Source organism: Dendropsophus ebraccatus, chromosome 2, assembly GCF_027789765.1.
Source record: "Dendropsophus ebraccatus isolate aDenEbr1 chromosome 2, aDenEbr1.pat, whole genome shotgun sequence".
Classification (NCBI taxonomy): Eukaryota; Metazoa; Chordata; class Amphibia; order Anura; family Hylidae; genus Dendropsophus; species Dendropsophus ebraccatus.
The window spans coordinates 131293648-131311178 of record NC_091455.1 but is presented as its reverse complement, the minus strand read 5'-3'; the positions used below and the strand labels follow the sequence as shown (position 1 = coordinate 131311178).

At 46.1% G+C, this 17531-nt stretch overlaps 1 protein-coding gene across 2 annotated transcripts in view; it reads right to left on the bottom strand.

Annotated features, from left to right (window-relative positions):
* TOPBP1 (DNA topoisomerase II binding protein 1) overlaps positions 1-17531 on the bottom strand; it is a 60532-nt gene that overhangs the window by 42542 nt on the left and 459 nt on the right. For both annotated transcript variants that reach the window (XM_069958342.1, XM_069958343.1), the window contains exons 2-9: positions 16328-16417; positions 15259-15393; positions 14755-14898; positions 11332-11513; positions 11050-11243; positions 9273-9452; positions 7867-8036; positions 930-1093 (exon numbers count right to left, since the gene is read on the bottom strand). In XM_069958342.1, coding sequence (XP_069814443.1) covers positions 930-1093; positions 7867-8036; positions 9273-9452; positions 11050-11243; positions 11332-11513; positions 14755-14898; positions 15259-15393; positions 16328-16414 — 1256 coding nt within the window. In that variant the 5' untranslated portion in view covers positions 16415-16417. The remainder of the gene's footprint in view (positions 1-929; positions 1094-7866; positions 8037-9272; positions 9453-11049; positions 11244-11331; positions 11514-14754; positions 14899-15258; positions 15394-16327; positions 16418-17531) is intronic.

Genomic DNA, 17531 nt, shown 5'->3' with positions numbered 1-17531 from the left:
CGGCCCTTTAACCCCCTGCAGCCTGGAGCTTACATTACCTGTTCGACGCCGCGGCTGCATGTGAGGCTCCTGGCTCCCGTCAGTCCCCATCAGCCAATCAGTTCACAGCAGCACTGACTGGCACATGTAGCCGTGTTGCTGAGCAGGTAATGTATGCTCTGGGCGCGGGCTGCGGAAGGTTAAAGGGGCCGGGTTACATACTCGCAGCAGAATAAAAATTTAAATCTGCTGCAAATTCGGTATGTGTAAAGGCACCCTAAAGGGGAAGTCTGGCCATTTTTTTTTTTAAACCAACTGGTGTCAGATAAGTACTGGAATCTCAAATCTTCCAGTACTTATCAGCTGCTGTATATCCTGCAGGAAGTGGTGTATGCTTTCCAGTCTGACAGGTTGCTCTCTGCTGCCACCTCTGTCCATGACAGGGACTGTCCAAAACAGGAAATGTTTTCTATGGGGACTTGCTACACTAAAAGACATGAGATTTTTAAATAGAAGTACAAAATCTATATAAAACTTTCTGACACCAGTTGATTTATGAGAGAAAAAAATCCCCCTTTAAAGGAAATCTATCTACTGTAATTCCCAACCTTTCTAACCTTTTGTACCAGGTAATAAAAGCATTTTTCTACATTATGGAAGCCCATCTGGATATATGAAAGGTACCATGTGTCTCCTTGTCCCAACAGCTAAAAATATCAGCAGTTTGGAACATGAATTGCAGCTGACAGATCTCATTTAATCCAGCAACCAGAAGAATGTTGGGTGCTGAGATTTTCTATGGACTTTCAGTGAATCTGAATACCACTCCATGCAAAGCAGTGATGAGCAGACAGAAAAGGGGCACAGTGCTCACCTAAGCACTGCTGCCTCTTGTTTGAGGGAATGACCCGCAGGTGTAAAACACAAAAATCAGACATTTTTCTCCAAACCTGTGATCAGTCCTGGTAAAAAACTGCTTCAGTTCCTCATCATTTTCTCCAGCTATAACATGGGTAACGTCACCGGTGAGCTGATTAAACCGTACAGCCCCTCCGCTGTTAATGAGCCTCCTCAGCTTATCCAGTTTCCTTCCTCCAAAACCACACACATATATCTATGGAGAATACACATGTGAAAAACTAAACCCCATGCGTACATAAGTAAGTGAAGCATTCAGGACAACAACCTATACGAAAATTGAAGTTAATAAACCCAGTATTTTAAAGTGATATTGTCACCTCCTTATTCTATGTGCGGTTCTCCGCACCATTCGTAAGCTTACATACTGCACTTTCAATATATCTCTCCCTAGTGCGTTTATAAAATAGATGTTTTAATAAAATGCAATCGAGGCAGTACTTTACCCCTTGGGGAACTGAAATGGCTGCCCTTTTACTCCTATTAGGCCCCTAATGAATACTGAGAATTCCCCATGCTGCTGTCAGATTGCCTTTAAAGTGTCACTGTGGTTTCACAAAACTTTTGACAAGTCACAGAGATTGGTCGGGGTCTTGGTTTTGATTGGTTGGGATCTGAGTGTTCAGACCAGTACCGATCGGGAGGTAGAGCCGGAAGACGACAGCAATAAGCGGTGCCCTCTCCCCACTCTGTGTCACGTGATCAGTCGGGCTCCATAGAGCACCATTTTAAGTCCGACTGATCAGATGACAGAGCCAGGAGAACACTGTGCCATGCGCTCTGAACACTCAGACCCGGACCGATCAAAACTTATGACATGTCAAAAGTTTTGTGAAACAACAGTAACCCTTTAAATTCACCATGGACCATTTCTAATCAAAGACAAGCCTCTGTAACACTAAGGGGATGAAAAAAAAAAGTTAATTTTATTAAGTTAATGTGTTTTCCCTGAGTCCTATTAGCATCACAACAGAAGGGTGTTCTCTGCCCCTATGAGCTCACAGGACGAAGGAATTTTAATGAGATCAGACCTGTAACGCCACACCCTGAGGCTATATCCTGGTGTCAGACCCCCTTTACCTCAGTTAATTTTAAAGTAGTCAACAGGGAGGCACTCGTGTGATGCTAATAGGACTCAGGGAAAACACATTAACATAATAAAATGTTAACTTCCCTTACGTCCTATTAGCCTCACAACAGATAGGGATCTAGCAAGAAATACCCCCACTGGGAGGGCACTCTGTAGATACAGCGCTGAACACTAATTTAGCAAACTCTGTATGCTTTATCAGGATGGAGTCTAGACGGGTTGAACATCTAGTTTAAGTCTAGTGTTTGAACATCAAAGGAGAAGTCCAAGTTGCGGATAAGCATATATTTTCAATGGGAACCGAGCATCTCTCGGCCCAGGATGTGGATACTGCCCTTGTAGAATGAGCTTTTAAGAACTCTGGTGGCTGGAGTCCTTCCAAGTCATCACAAGTTCTTATACAGTTCGTTATCCTCCTAGAGACAGAAGGCTTGGAGGCCTTTTTGCCTTTGAATTTCCTGTGAAACAGGATAAGCTAATTTTCTTCCTTTCTAAATTCCATCACCCTAGAAAGGTATGTCCGAAGAGCCCGAACTTCATCAAGTGAGGTGAAGTCCTGTTCCTCTTGTGACGGATGAGAAAACACCGGTAAGAGAATTGATTGGTTCAAAATCATCTGTGAAAGTACCTTGGGTCTAAAAGATGGTAAGTATCTAAAAATAACTGTCAGTGAAGAAGGATACATATGGCTCTGCCGAGCCTAGGGCCTGTAATTCCGGCGTGACGTCACTTCCGGTAACGCTGGACCCGTAAAAGATGGTGGTGCCCCTGACAGGAGACCTAAAACGCCGATAGGCTACCAAAGTCAGCAGGAGCGCCGAAAATGAATTCTAAGCATAGTGCTACACACTGCAGCACAGCAGAGGACTAAGAAACCTGAAAATAAGAAGAGATGAATCTTGAATGTTACTAAGATGATCACAGACGTCCTATGAGCTTCAAGGGACGAAAGGAAATAACTGAGGTAAAGGGGGTCGCCAGGATTTAGCCTCAGGGGGTGGAGTTACAGGTCTGATCTCATTAAAATTCCTTCGTCCTGTAAGCTCATAGGGGCAGAGAACACCCCATCTGTTTTGAGGCTAATAGGACGTAAGGGAAGCTTTTTTCTTACATTGAGAATAATAAAACATTAAAATGATCGATGTAAATAAAAAATATCCCATGGAGGTCTGGATTTGGAATGATATTCAAACTCAAAGTGGAAAATCAAATTACAGGCTGATCCAACTTTAGTGGTAATGCCTCAATACAAGGAAATGAGACTCTGTGTGTGTGGCCTCCAAATGCCTGTATGACCTCCCTACGACACATAGGCATGCTCCTGATGAGACAGTATATGGTCTCCTGAGGGGTCTCCTCCCAGACCTGGAAAGCATCAATCAACTCGTGGACAGTCTGTGGTGCAACGTGGCGTTGGTGGATAGAATAAATATAGGAAGAGGTGGGAACCCTTAGTAAAGCCAATAGGTCTGGGTGCTGTTGACAAACCTATAATACAGTAGACAGTAACAGAAAAGAAAGAGAAATATAGGGTATAACAGTCAGACGCACTCCTGAAGTATTAAGAAAATAGGTTTATTATACAGACTACATTAGTAAAATCATCTAAAAACAAAAGAGGTTTTAAATGTTTTTACTTAATTAGTCAATATAATAAAGCTATTTTATTAATACTTCAGGAGTGAGTCTGACTGTTATGCCCTATATTCCTCTTTCTTCTCGTTGTTACAATGGATAGAACAAGACATGATGTAGCAGATGTAATCGATTGGATTCAGGTCTGGGGAACGAGCAGGCCATTCTATAGTATCAATCCCTTCCTCATGCAGGAACTGCTGGAAAACTTGAGCCATATGAGGCCTAGCATTGTCATGCATCAGATGGAACCCAGGGCCCACTGCATCTGCGTATGGTCACACAATGGTTCTGAGGATCTTAGCTCTTAAAGAGAACAGGGTGGCAATGTCGAATCTGCCAATCCTGATGATATCTGGAAAACGTCAATCGTCCTGCACTATGTTAGGCTGTAAGAACAACACCAATTTATGAGCATTGGGTGGTTTAAGTGTTCCCTTTATTTTTTTTATAGATCTATACGTAGTTATTAATTTGAAAAGTGCCTGAATGATCCATTTTATGAACTCACTTATTATAGAAATAGTGCTTCTTATTTTATACTGGGCGCAGTCAGTGACAAGTTCTTCTCCTGTCACTGACTCCCTTAAAAGGGGTAGTGCGGCGCTCAGCAATTATTCACAGAATAACACACATTACAAAGTTATACAACTTTGTAATGTATGTTATGTCTGTGAATCGCCCCCTTCCCGTGTCCCCCCCACCCCACACGTGTACCCGGAAGTGTTGTGTGCTATACATACCTGATCCGTGTCGACCGACCCCGTCCGCCATCTTCTTCAAAGACGTAATCTTCGGGAGGCCAGCCGACCCGCTCCTGCCGGCCCCCCCTCTGCCGTGTCATAACTGTGCTCAGTCGCGATTGGCTCAGCACAGTTATACTCAGCCAATCGCGGCTGAGCAGCTGATGATGCTGCAGAGGGGGTCGGCATGCCTCCCGAAGATTGCAACGACAGAAGACGGGGGTCGACATAGGGCTGGGCGGTATACCGCATAATACCGATACCGTCACTGGCGTCGGTTAACCGACCTCAACTTAGCCAGGACGGTATCTGCCGGTATCTACCAGCAGCAGGGCCCAGGTGACAATGCCGCCCGACCCGCCCCCGCCCGTCCGAGCACCCTCACCCATCCAGTCCCAGGCCCCGTCCCGCCGCACCTGTCCATCCATGCGCCCACCCGTCAAGTCCGGTCCCGTCCGGCGTCCCTGCACATTGACATTGCCCTCCCCGGCACCAGTCCTGTCCGAGCCCCCCCCCCCCCCCCCCGGCCTGCGAGCGCTGCACATGTCAATGTGCTGTGTGTGCAGGGGCGCCGGACTTGACGGGTGGGCGCATGGATGGACAGGTGCGGCGGGACGGGGCCTGGGACCGGACGGGTGGGGCTAAGGGCGCTCAGACGGGCGGGGGGCGGGTCGGGCGGCATTGTCACCTGGGCCCTGCTGCTCCTCCACCTCCCGCTCTGATACCGGCGTCCCTGCACATGTTATTGTGCTGTGTGTGCAGTGACGCCGGCATGTCATAGCTGGAGGAGCAGCTGTACCTGTAGTCCCCTCAGTAACAATACAGGGCTGTAACATAGGAGGAATAATGGGCTGCAGCAGGCAGGATAACTTATAGCTGTGTGTGGTATCCTGCCTGCTGCAGCACATCCATTCCTCCTATATTACAGCCCTGTATTGTTACTGAGGGGACTACAGGTACCAGCATGCACCTCCCTGTATAATACTCTCCTATCCGCCTGCCATCCCTATGTGCCTCATGTAAAGTTACACGCCCCTTTTCACCCCTCCGTATAGTCATACCCCCCTATCCGCGCCCCCCCCGTTTAGTCATACACCCCTGTCCGCCCCCCTATGTATAGTCATACACCCCTGTCCGCCCCCCTGTTTAGTCATACGCCCCTATCCGCCCCCCTATGTATAGTCATACACCCCTGTCCGCCCCCCGTATAATCATACACCCCTGTCCGCCCCTCTATGTATAGTCATACACCCCTATCTGCCCCCCCTGTATAGTCATACACCCCTATCCGCCCCCTGTATAGTCATACACCCCTATCCGCCCCCCTGTAGTCATACACCCCTATCCGCCCCCTGTATATAGTCATACACCCCTATCCGCCCCCCCCTGTATAGTCATACACCCCTATCCGCTCCCTGTATATAGTCATACACCCCTATCCGCCCCCCTATGCATAGTCATACGCCCCTATCCGCCACCTGTATATAGTCATACACCCCTATCCGCCCCCCCTGTATAGTCATACACCCCTATCCGCCCCCTGTATATAGTCATACACCCCTATCCGCCCCCCCCCCTGTATAGTCATACACCCCTATCCGCCCCCCCTGTAGTCATACACCCCTATCTGCCCCCCCTGTAGTCATACACCCCTATCCGCCCCCTTTATAGTCATACACCCCTATCCACCCCCTGTATAGTCATACACCCCTATCCGCCCCCCCTGTATAGTCATACACCCCTATCCGCCCCCCTATGCATAGTCATACACCCCTATCCGCCCCCCCTGTATATAGTCATACACCCCTGTCCGCCCCCCTGTTTAGTCATACGCCCCTATCCGCCCCCCTATGTATAGTCATACACCCCTGTCCACCCCCCGTATAATCATACTCCCCTGTCCGCCCCTCTATGTATAGTCATACACCCCTATCTGCCCCCCCTGTATAGTCATACACCCCTATCCGCCCCCTGTATAGTCATACACCCCTATCCGCCCCCCTGTATAGTCATACACCCCTATCCGCCCCCTATGCATAGTCATACACCCCTATCCGCCCCCCTATGCAGTCATACACCCCTATCCGCCCCCCCTGTATATAGTCATACACCCCTATCCGCCCCCCCTGTATAGTCATACACCCCTATCCGCCCCCCCTGTATAGTCATACACCCCTATCCGCCCCCCGTGTAGTCATACACCCCTATCTGCCCCCCCTGTATAGTCATACACCCCTATCCACCCCCTGTATAGTCATACACCCCTATCCGCCCCCCCTGTATAGTCATACACCCCTATCCGCCCCCTGTATATAGTCATACACCACTATCCGGCCCCCCTGTATAGTCATACACCCCTATCCGCCCCCTGTATATAGTCATACACCCCTATCCGCCCCCCTATGTATAGTCATACACCCCTATATGCCCCCTGTATATAGTCATACACCCCTATCCGCCCCCTGTATATAGTCATACACCCCTATCCGCCCCCCCTGTATAGTCATACACCCCTATCCGCCCCCTGTATATAGTCATACACCCCTATCTGCCCTCCCTGTATAGTCATACACCCCTATCTGCCCCCTATCCCTATGTGCTGCCTGTATAGTCCTGTAACCTGATCCCAACCTCCTGTATAGTAATACACCCCAATCCATCCCCCCCATATAGTCATACACACCTATCCCTCTGTGACCTGTGTATACCCTGTAGAGGGTGTATACCTGTATATACACATGTCCAGGTCTCTGCTGAGACCCCCTAATAATGACAAATAATAATAATGATAATAGACTAACCATGGGTTGCTGCTCAGTGAGTTCTTTTTAACTTTTTTTGAATCAAAATATTGCCAGTTTGGCACGGCAAGTGGGTGTGGTTTGCAAAAAGGGGTGTGTCATAATTATCGTTCAATTATCGTTACCGCGGCTACATGTGCGATAAACCGCGATATTGATTTAGGCCAATATCGCCCAGCCCTAGGTCGACATGCGTCAGGTATGTATATCGCACCACACTTCCGGGTACATGTGCGGGGGTGGGGGGACACGGGAAGGGGGCGATTCACAGACATAACATACATTACAAAGTTGTATAAAGTTGTAATGTGTGTTATTCTGTGAATAATTGCTGAGCGCCACACTACCCCTTTAAACTCTGCGATTGCTATAGATTGTGGAGATAAAGAAGTTAATGACAGGTAGCTGTGCGATCACAGCTGCCTGTCAATATCCCCGACTCCTGGGACACTAATGTGCGCGGGGCTGATCACACTGAAGCAGGCCTGCACACATTAAAACCCCTTTCATGTCAGTAACACATTCTGACTGCACAGGCAACAACAGTAAGACTGCATATAAACGTATGGCTGACGTAAGTAAATGCTATGCTGTATCATGCAAGTAGAGGAAAATAATACCAACATCTTAAGTCATCATGATGATGAGAAGCCTACAATGCAGCAATACTGATAAAAAAACAACCTTTTAATATACTCACCTTACAACCATCTAGAAGATCTTCTGGAGCGTGTAAAGAACTTATGTCCAAAGTTTCAAGAGTGTCTGCTGGAGGCTCCAGTCTTGTAATCATCACTGAAGTAAAGGCAGATTCATTTACACAGCTAGTACTTATGTTAGAAATATGGCTGACATCAGACAATGCCCGATCTGTAGAACACAAGAGTATGTACAGTATTTGTTAGATTTAAAAAGTAATGCTTGCTGCAAGTGAATAGCAAGATATTATTTCCTAGTCAAATAAAACACGTATTTCTTTGTATTGTTTCTTAAAGAGAACCAATCATGGACGAAAGTTAAAATTTTTTTATTCCTTAATTAGATGCAAATCATAATTTAATTGACATTTGCAAATATAATTAATTATTTTTATTGTCACGTTTTTGAATTATTCCCTTTTTACTTTCCTGTCTCGAGCCGGCTCTTTTCAAAAGAGCCGGCGCGAGACAGGAAACTCCCGTCATGCAGAGTGGCAGGAAAGGTTCCCAATATCCTTTGCCTGCCGCTCTGTTAACACACAGTGATCTCGCGCTATACAGCGCAAGATCGCTGTGTATTATCTAAAGTCCCTCTTCTCTAATCTATTTATGAAGATACAGACTGCCTCTGCAGTCTGTATCTTTATACTTTACCTAATCCTCTTCTTCGGTGCAGCAAGGCCGGCGGCGCCATCTTGATTACGTCACTTGCGTTCCAGCGGTGGAACGCAAGGCCCGTAATCAAGATGGCGGTGCCCGGCCTTGCGGCACTGAAGCAGAGGATAGGTAAAGTATAAAGCTACAGACTGCAAATGCAGTCTGTATCCTCATGAAGTCTATCTATGAAGATACAGACTGCCTTTGCAGTCTGTATCTTTATACTTTACCAGATCCTCTTTTCCCTGGCTGTTCCGGCGGCGCCGCCATCTTGATGACGTCACTTGCGTTCCAGCTGTGCGTTCCAGCGTGACGTCATCAAGATGGCGGCGCCGCCGGAACAGCCAGGGAACAGAGGATCTGGTAAAGTATAAAGATACAGACTGCAAAGGCAGTCTGTATCTTCATAGATAGACTTCATGAGGATACAGACTGCATTTGCAGTCTGTAGCTTTATACTTTACCAGATCCTCTGTTCCCTGGCTGTTCCGGCGGCGCCGCCATCTTGATGACGTCACGCTGGAACGCACAGCTGGAACGCAAGTGACGTCATCAAGATGGCGGCGCTCACCGGAACAGCCAGGGAACAGAGGATCAGGTAAAGTATACAGATACAGACTGCAAAGGCAGTCTGTATCTTCATGAATAGACTTAGGGAGAGATGTACTGTCATAATAGGGACAGTTATATTTAGGTGATTGGTTCTCTTTAAGTAATTTTCCCGAGGAAGCCTTTCCTTCAGTTTACTTACTATTTGGTCTAATGGAGCTACTCGTGGGAGTAGAGGTCTCTGGCATAGTCTTAGCTGATAAAACAGGCACCATAGTGTACATGGTCTCATCCTGACAAAATCCTCTCTCAATACTGTCAAAGAACCACTGGATTGAGACACAATGCACATTCCATTTTCTAGCACACTCGTACTTCTGACCTAGGAAATGAAAAATGTAAAAAAGTCAACAAATATTGCATTCATTTTTTGATGCAAGTTCTATACATTGTATATATGGCCAATAGAATGTAATCCCTGAAAAGAATGTATGAAGAGCAGCAGGACCCTGTTCTGTATAGCACTGAGTGGCAGCACTTGATCAGAGAGGGGGTCTAAGAACTAAAAAGCTTAGAGACCCCGCCAATTCCCAACACACGTTGGTGGCAGCAAAGAAGCCCAATGTCAACCCCTACTGCTGCCGCTCAATCCTCATACAACCATTACATGGTCCACTGAGTAATCCACACTCTAGTTTATTAGGTCCAAATAGAACTAATTTTGGGGTATATTACCCCTTGTTCAGATACAGGACAGCTCTTTTATTAAAATAATATATTGCAAAAAAAAAAATCGAAGTACCCCTTTAACGACCATGGGTCATTGATTCCTCAATGCCAAGGTCGTTTTTGGAACTCAGCTTATGGGATCATAATGATCCCATAAGCTGATGTCCCTATGTCTGCCCCCTCTTCTCTGTCCCCTGCCGCTGTTACAATCTTGTGACAGCGGCAGGGGAGAGAGGAGAGGGGGCAAAGCGCACTGCCGCGCACCCTGTCTTCCCTCCCTCTCCCCAGCGTGCACCCTGCCGCTGCGGAAACTGGGTTCCAATGTGCAGTCACTTACCTGATAGTCTGGCTGCAGCAGTCTAGACTTTTGTTCCAAAAATATGCAGTGAATTTGTGTAAGAAGAGTCACCCTCCTAGAGTTAAAGGGGTATTCTTCCCTGGTAAGGTTTTTTATAACTGTTAAATGCTTTTCATTAGCAAAATTACTTACATTCAGATTTGTGCCCTATACTATGTCCCTATTTTTGACAGCTAATTTTGTAGGTTACTGACCTTCAATTCGGAACGGTGGATGGCTGTTACGTCACTCAAGGGCCGAGACCAGGGGGAGCATGCTACAGCTGGTGAGTATTCTCAGCTAGCTTCTATGTCTTCCACTCAGATCACAGATGGCTCTAGGGCTTGTGGATTGTCCCTGGAACAGTCTGTGATCTCAGTGGGAGTTCCAAAGAGGCAGACCTAATTCAGCTCAGCATCTTTGCATTCTGCCCTCACTCCCCTGCGGCCCCACTGGCATCTCAGCTATTGTGTCATCCAGTGCCGGTAGGATGACAAAAGCCCTTAAATGCCACAATCACTATTGTGATTTGACCACACCATCTTAGGACCAAATTATCACGATTGAAGGTTTCTCTCCTCTTGATAGTTAGAGCAGGGGCCCCGCTGTCATACAACATACAAGTTCCTGTGATATTCTGCACAGAAGATCAGTGCCAGGCTTATATTGCCCCGCCAACAAAAGACATATTACTTTTCTTTGTGAATGTATTCAGTGCACACCAAGCCATAAAAAAAAAAAAGTCTACCAGTAAACATACATTTATAATGCAGATATTATCTAAGGTCAGTCACTCCCTGATAAAGCTACCCAAGCTATCCTTTGACAGCTGTCAATCTCGTGTTTTTATGTATATTATGAATAGTTTTATAACCAAACAACGTATTTGAAAGTACTAACAAAAAATACATACCTTTAGCCTCATGCACAATAAGATGTGTGGACTCATTCATTTTAAGCTGACCAGTATACTGCCCTCCATGAAGAGAAGAAAGCCTCTGAACCTCCTTTCTATCTAGACTGCTTAATCCAGTCACACAGATGGTACAGCCAAGGAAGATGGGACATAAATATTCCTCTATATCAACATCTGTGTAACTAATTATCCTTTGAGAGAAACAAGTAAAGTTAGACAACAAATAACAATAAATAGACAACAAAATGACTAATGTAACAGCCATGACTTGGGGGTTACCTTTGCTGGGACTTCTCCCACAGGACTTTTACCCATGAAGGCAAAACAATGGGTTTCTTTAGACTGGCTGCCACAAGATATTTTTTGCTGCCAACTTCTCCAGCAATTAAGTGAGTGACTGAAACATTCAGATCCCTGTAGACACTGCCACCCATCAACTGCACATACTGATGAACTTCTTCCTAATAAAAAGAAAAAGTTTTTACTGCAAGGATACATAACACATAATAAAATTAGAACATACAATCAACAACCAGATTCTCACAACATATTAACATTTCTACTTTCCCCTTTAGGGCCCTATTAGAAAGGGCGATTATCTGGCCAGGCAGGCAGTTAGGTAGATATCGCTCCATGTAAAAAAGACATTGATCAGCCAAGGAGCTGGACATCAGCTTATTGTTGTCTTTAATTAGCAAGTGACCACACATCTCCTATTACACAGAGCAATGCACAGTTGGAGGCTGATGAAAGTAAATAGAAAATAAAGTTATTTGGTGATAACTTGGTGGTAAAAGAACGCTCAGTCAATTACTATCCCGTCTCAGTCAGTGATTGGCTGAGCTGCCAGTCACTGCACTTTTGTGTTTAGAAGCTTTAGTGGTGGCTGATGTGAGTGGTGAAAAGCCAGGACGACATCGGGGAGCATAGACAGGTAAGTAATAACATTAATATTTTTTATTGTGATGTCAGTCAGACATGGTTGCTATAGGCAAGCACTATAATTATTAACAGGAAAAAGGACTTGTAATTAGGGCTGGGCGATATAAACGATATGCCAAAATATCGTCATCAATTCGGTTGACGATATGGATTTTTGGCATATCGTCATATCGCGATATACCACGGAGCGGTAGTGAATAAGCTTCTCACTTACCGCTCCGTGGTACCGCGCTGCAGGGCCTTCCGTTCACGCATTGTCAGCGCGCTAGCGCGCTGATGCGTGTGACGTCAGGTCTCCCAGTGCATGCTGGGAAGAAGACGCGGCCCGTCTCGCCTCACGGACTCCATCAGCCAGCCCTGCAGGAAAGGTAAGTAGCAGAGGGGTCGGGGGCGGGCGGCAGATGGCTTGGCATGGGGCTGATGATGGCCCTGGCTGGGGGGACATGATGGCTGGCACATGAAATGCCTGGAAAACAGTGAGGGGTGAGATGGCTGGCACCGGGGGGGCGGGGATTGGGGGGGCTGATGACTGGCACAAGGGGGGCTGATGACTGGCACAAGGGGGGCTGATGACTGGCACAAGGGGGGCTGATGACTGGCACAAGGGGGGCTGATGACTGGCACAAGGGGGGGCTGATGACTGGCACAAGGGGGGGCTGATGGCACAGGGTGGGCTGATGACTGGCAAGGGGGGGTGATAACTGGCACAAAGGGGGCTGAAGGCATAGGGGAGGGCTGATGACTGGCAAGGGGGGGTGATAACTGGCACAAGGGAGGGGGGGCTGATGACTGGCACAGGGGAGGGCTGATGACTGGCACAGGATGGGCTGATGGCACAGGGGAAGGCTGATGACTGGCAAGGGGGGTGATAACTGGCACAAAGGGGGCTGAAGCCTTTGTGCCAGTTATCAGCCCCCCTTGCCAGTCATCAGCCCTCCCCACCCTTGTGCCAGTTATCACCCCCCCTTGCCAGTCATCAGCCCTCCCCTATATATTTATAATTATATATCGTGATATATCGTTATATCGTGCATGCATCAAATTATATCGTGATATAAATTTTAGGCCATATCGCCCAGCCCTACTTGTAATGTTAGGTAATTTGCATCTAAATGACCCCTTAGAGAGTTCTTAAAGCGACTCTGTACCCACAATCTGACCCCCCAAACCACTTGTACCTTCAGGTAGCTGCTTTTAATCCAAGATCTGGCCTGGGGTCCGTTCGGCAGGTGATGCAGTTATTGTCCTAAAAAACAACTTTTAAACTTGCAGCCCTGTGCCCAACGGGAGTATCTGTGCCCTAACTTTGCACCACCCCTCCGTCCCTCCTCCCCACCCTCTTTATCATTAACCTCTTAAGGATGCATGACGTACCCGTACGTCATGCGCCCGTAAGAGGTGTTCAGAGTGGGGCCGCGCGGCGACCCCACTATGAACCGCCGCTGTTCCGGGTGCCCCTTGTAGCCCGGGACCGCGGTTATTAGCGGGCACGGTCCGATCGCCATGCCCGCTAATACAGTAATCAGATGCAGCTGTCAAACATGACAGCTGCATCCGATTACCGGACGCAGCTTATCCCTGGTGTCTAGTGGGTGAGTTCGCTCCTTCGGGACGTTGTCCCGGAGGAGCGATCTCCGTACCTGCTGCCGGCCGGGGACCGCTCCAAGATGGTGCCGTCCCCGGCTCGGCCCTCATTTGTTTTCGGCTGCAGCAGCCGAAAGCAAACGAGTGCCGATCTCATTGATCTTTGCTGTATAAGTATACAGCAAAGATCTCAATGAGAGATCAAAGTGTATATACTAGAAGTCCCCCAGGGGGGCTTCTAGTATAAGTGTAAGAAAAAAAAAAAAAGTATTGTTATTAGTAAAAAGCCCTCTCCTCTAATAAAAGTCTGAATCACCCCCCTTTTCCCAGGTTTTAAATAAAAGTAAATAAATAAACATGTTTGCCATCGCCGCGTGCGTAATCACCCGAACTATTAATCACTTTCCTGATCTCGTACGGTAAACGGCGTAAGCACAAAAAAATCCCAAAGTGCAAAATTGCGCATTTTTGGTCGCATCAAATCCAGAAAAAATTTAATAAAAAGCGATCAAAAAGTCATATATGTGCAATCAAGGTACTGATAGAAAGTAAACATCACGGCCCAAAAAATACACCTCATACAGCCCCATAGACCAAAGGATAAAAGTTAAGCCTGGGAATGGAGCGATTTTAAGGAACCTATATATTTATTAACAATGGTTTGAATTTTTTACAGGCCATCAGATACAAGAAAAGTTATACATGTTATATATCATTTTAATCGTAACGACTTGAGGAACATACATAACATGTCAGTTTTACCCCAGGGCGAATGGCGTAAAAACAAAGTCTTTAAGCCCCACATATCAAGTGGCTCTCGTGGAACATTGAAGTTCTAGCCACTCGTATTAACCCCTTCAAGAAAGAGCCCTTTGATGCCAGATGTCCGGGTCAAATTAATGCAATGTTCCTCTTCACCATCTAAGAGCCATAGCCCTTTTATTTTTCCACTTACAGGGCTGGTTGAGGTGTCTTTTTTTGCGGCATGATCTCTAGTTTTTATTAATATCATATTGGTGTAACAGAAAAATTATGATCGCTTTTTATAAATTTTTTTCTGACATATAATGTCAGATGTCGGGCGGCCTTCACCCCGGCACAGGGGGTGACAGGTTCCCTTTAAAACAACTGCAAACAATTTAACCTGAGAGGTTTAAAACAACTGCAAACACTTACCCTGGTTTCTTTCTCGAGACTTGTGCATGAAATTTTGACGTCAGCCATTGTCATGTTGAAGACTGGATATTCAGCACGGGGAACACATATTTGATGTTTCATGCAGAATATAACAACCCGGGGTCCAACTATTCTACAACCAAGCTGAATCAACAATTGTTAAAACCATACTTCATATTTGCATTAGTAAAATATATTTAAAAGAGGTATTTCCGTATTAAGCACTGATACAGCACTTGTTTCCCTTTTAAAGGCTTCACACTACAGAACAGCTCCACTGACATGAATGGCACAGGCTGCATCTTCCAGTGCTGCTCTGCACAGAGGTCTAATAATAACCCAGCACTGCAGACCGTTCTCTCTCAGGAGCAGTGAGGCTCCCAGAGGTCATGCCCCTCTCGATCATAAACTAATAAAATATCTTAGAGATATGCCATCACTTTTAAAACATAACAGCACCAGTACTAAAGAAACGTTTTACAGAGATCTTACAAACTGACATACCTTCTTAAGATGGTTGAAAGCAGGACCACTGAATGGATCACATATGTAAAGAGACTTATCTTTCTCCTTTAGGGCAAGAGCTTCTTTGTCATCAATCATATGAAGATATTCATTAGACTGAAATGCCTTTATTTCCTGGAGCAACAAAGAAATGAGTGAGTTAGAGAGCACAGAACAAAAAATGTGATAAAATGGTATAAATAAAAATGCATTTTTATTTTGCTGTTCTTATGCAATATTATGAAGAAATGCACACCACTACCAGCTTAGGAAAAAGAAAAGTCATTGGTCAACATACTCTATTTTCATACCAGTCACCTCTTCAGCCTCTCCATGGAAACCGCTAAAAGAGGTACCCAATAGAGATGAGCGAACCGGGTTCGGGTCGATCCGAACCCGAACGATCGGCATTTGATTAGCAGGGGCTGCTGAACTTGAATAAAGCTCTATGGTTGTTTGGAAAACATGGATAGAGCCAATGACTATATCCATGTTTTCCACATAGCCTTAGGGCTTTATCCAACTTCAGCAGCCACCGCTAATCAAATGCCGAAAGTTTGGGTTCGGATCGACTCAAGCATGCTCGAGGTTCCCTCATCTCTAGTACCCAAACTCAAATAACCTGCCACGTCATTAACATGTCAGAAGTTGTTTTCCGGAGGTCTAAGCATCACGACCCTCCCTTACGACCACAATAAAAAGGCAAAAGAGCTTGCCTGAGTGCTGTGTTCCTTTTTTTCCCCTGCGCACCTCTCCTTTACATATCTGTACACAGCTCACTCAGTTTTCAAATTTCTCAGCTTCCCAAGAAGAACCACGCAGAGACTAAGGTGCACAGCGCTTAGCCATGCAAACCTTCCATACCACTGGATTGATATGGTTTCTCTAAACTAGACATTACAAGCGAGTAATGTAAGACTCTGCATATGTTTCAGTATGCAAATCATAAAACAGAGGATGACTTAAGCTTACATCTGCCTAGAAAATAATACTTACTGGACTGAGGGATAGGAGTCAAAACTGGCAATTGCACGAAAAGTAGTAGTATCCCTAACTGTAACTTGCTCACCTCGTGTGCTTCATAGAAGAAATCCGTATTATCTGGTGTTTTCACAAATTTCACAAAGAAAAGGTCATTGTCACTTTTTGCCATCATCAACTGAAAAGCAAACATGTTTAAAATACTTTGTTTCATAGGGCAAAATATAGACAGGGGAAGACAGGGCAAGACATAAACATCGCTATTCACATCTGAGCATATTAAAATATCTGATTGCTGAGGGTCCGAAACCCACCAATCCCAAGAACAAGGATGCAATTGCCCCACAATGAATGAAGCGCTTAATGTGAATGTACTCCTTTCTCTAAGGGGCCACTAAATGTTCAGAGCAGTGAACTGTGGGGCGATTGAGTCTCTGTTCTCTGAACTGTTGGGGCCCCAGCAATCAGTTTGTTATCCCCTAGCCCAGTGTTTTCCAACAGGTCATGATTTGAGGCTTTCTCACTTATAGTTATATCACTAGTGACATGGACTAAGGAAATCCTTAAAACATGATCTGTTTGGAGTACTTGAGGGCTACAATTGTAAAACACGGACTTAGCCTATTGATAGAAGCAAACAAGCTCCGATGAAAATACGGCTTTAATTTTTCAAATGCTATATTGAAGAGAATCCTCAATTAAAACGTACTTGCCACAATTATAACTTACTTATCAACAGGATGGGGACAAGTAAGATATCACAGGGGGTCTGACCTCGGTAGCCCGGTGATCTGCGGATCAGCCTCTGGCACCTTTGTTTTGAACACAGCCGCAGGCTGGCATGTGAATTACGGCTCTATTGATTCCCTACGGAGCCGCTGGAGAGAGCAAAGTACAGCACTACTCGGCCAATCTGGAGATTGATGGGTGGCATGGAGGTCGGACCCCTGTGATCTCTTACTTGTCCCCGATCATATGGATCAGGTGAAGAGCTGCAACACGGTCCACTCCTGCTCTGTGTTAGAAAAAAAAAAAAAGAGTTGGACTCATAACGTAAGTCTATAGAGCCTGACTCTTTTTCTTACAGAGAGGAGACGGGACCCCGCTATGGCTGCTGACTGGCTGAGCGGGCCTGACATATCACAACCCGGGTCCCCACTCAGACGCTGGGGGACCGGGAAATCGAACTGGTGGCAGTGGACCTTTTGAAGGGAAAAAAAGGCAGCGGATTTCTCCTTTACGGTCAGTTTCTCATAAGCGCATTGCATGCACATTTTGTCTAAAATCATGCG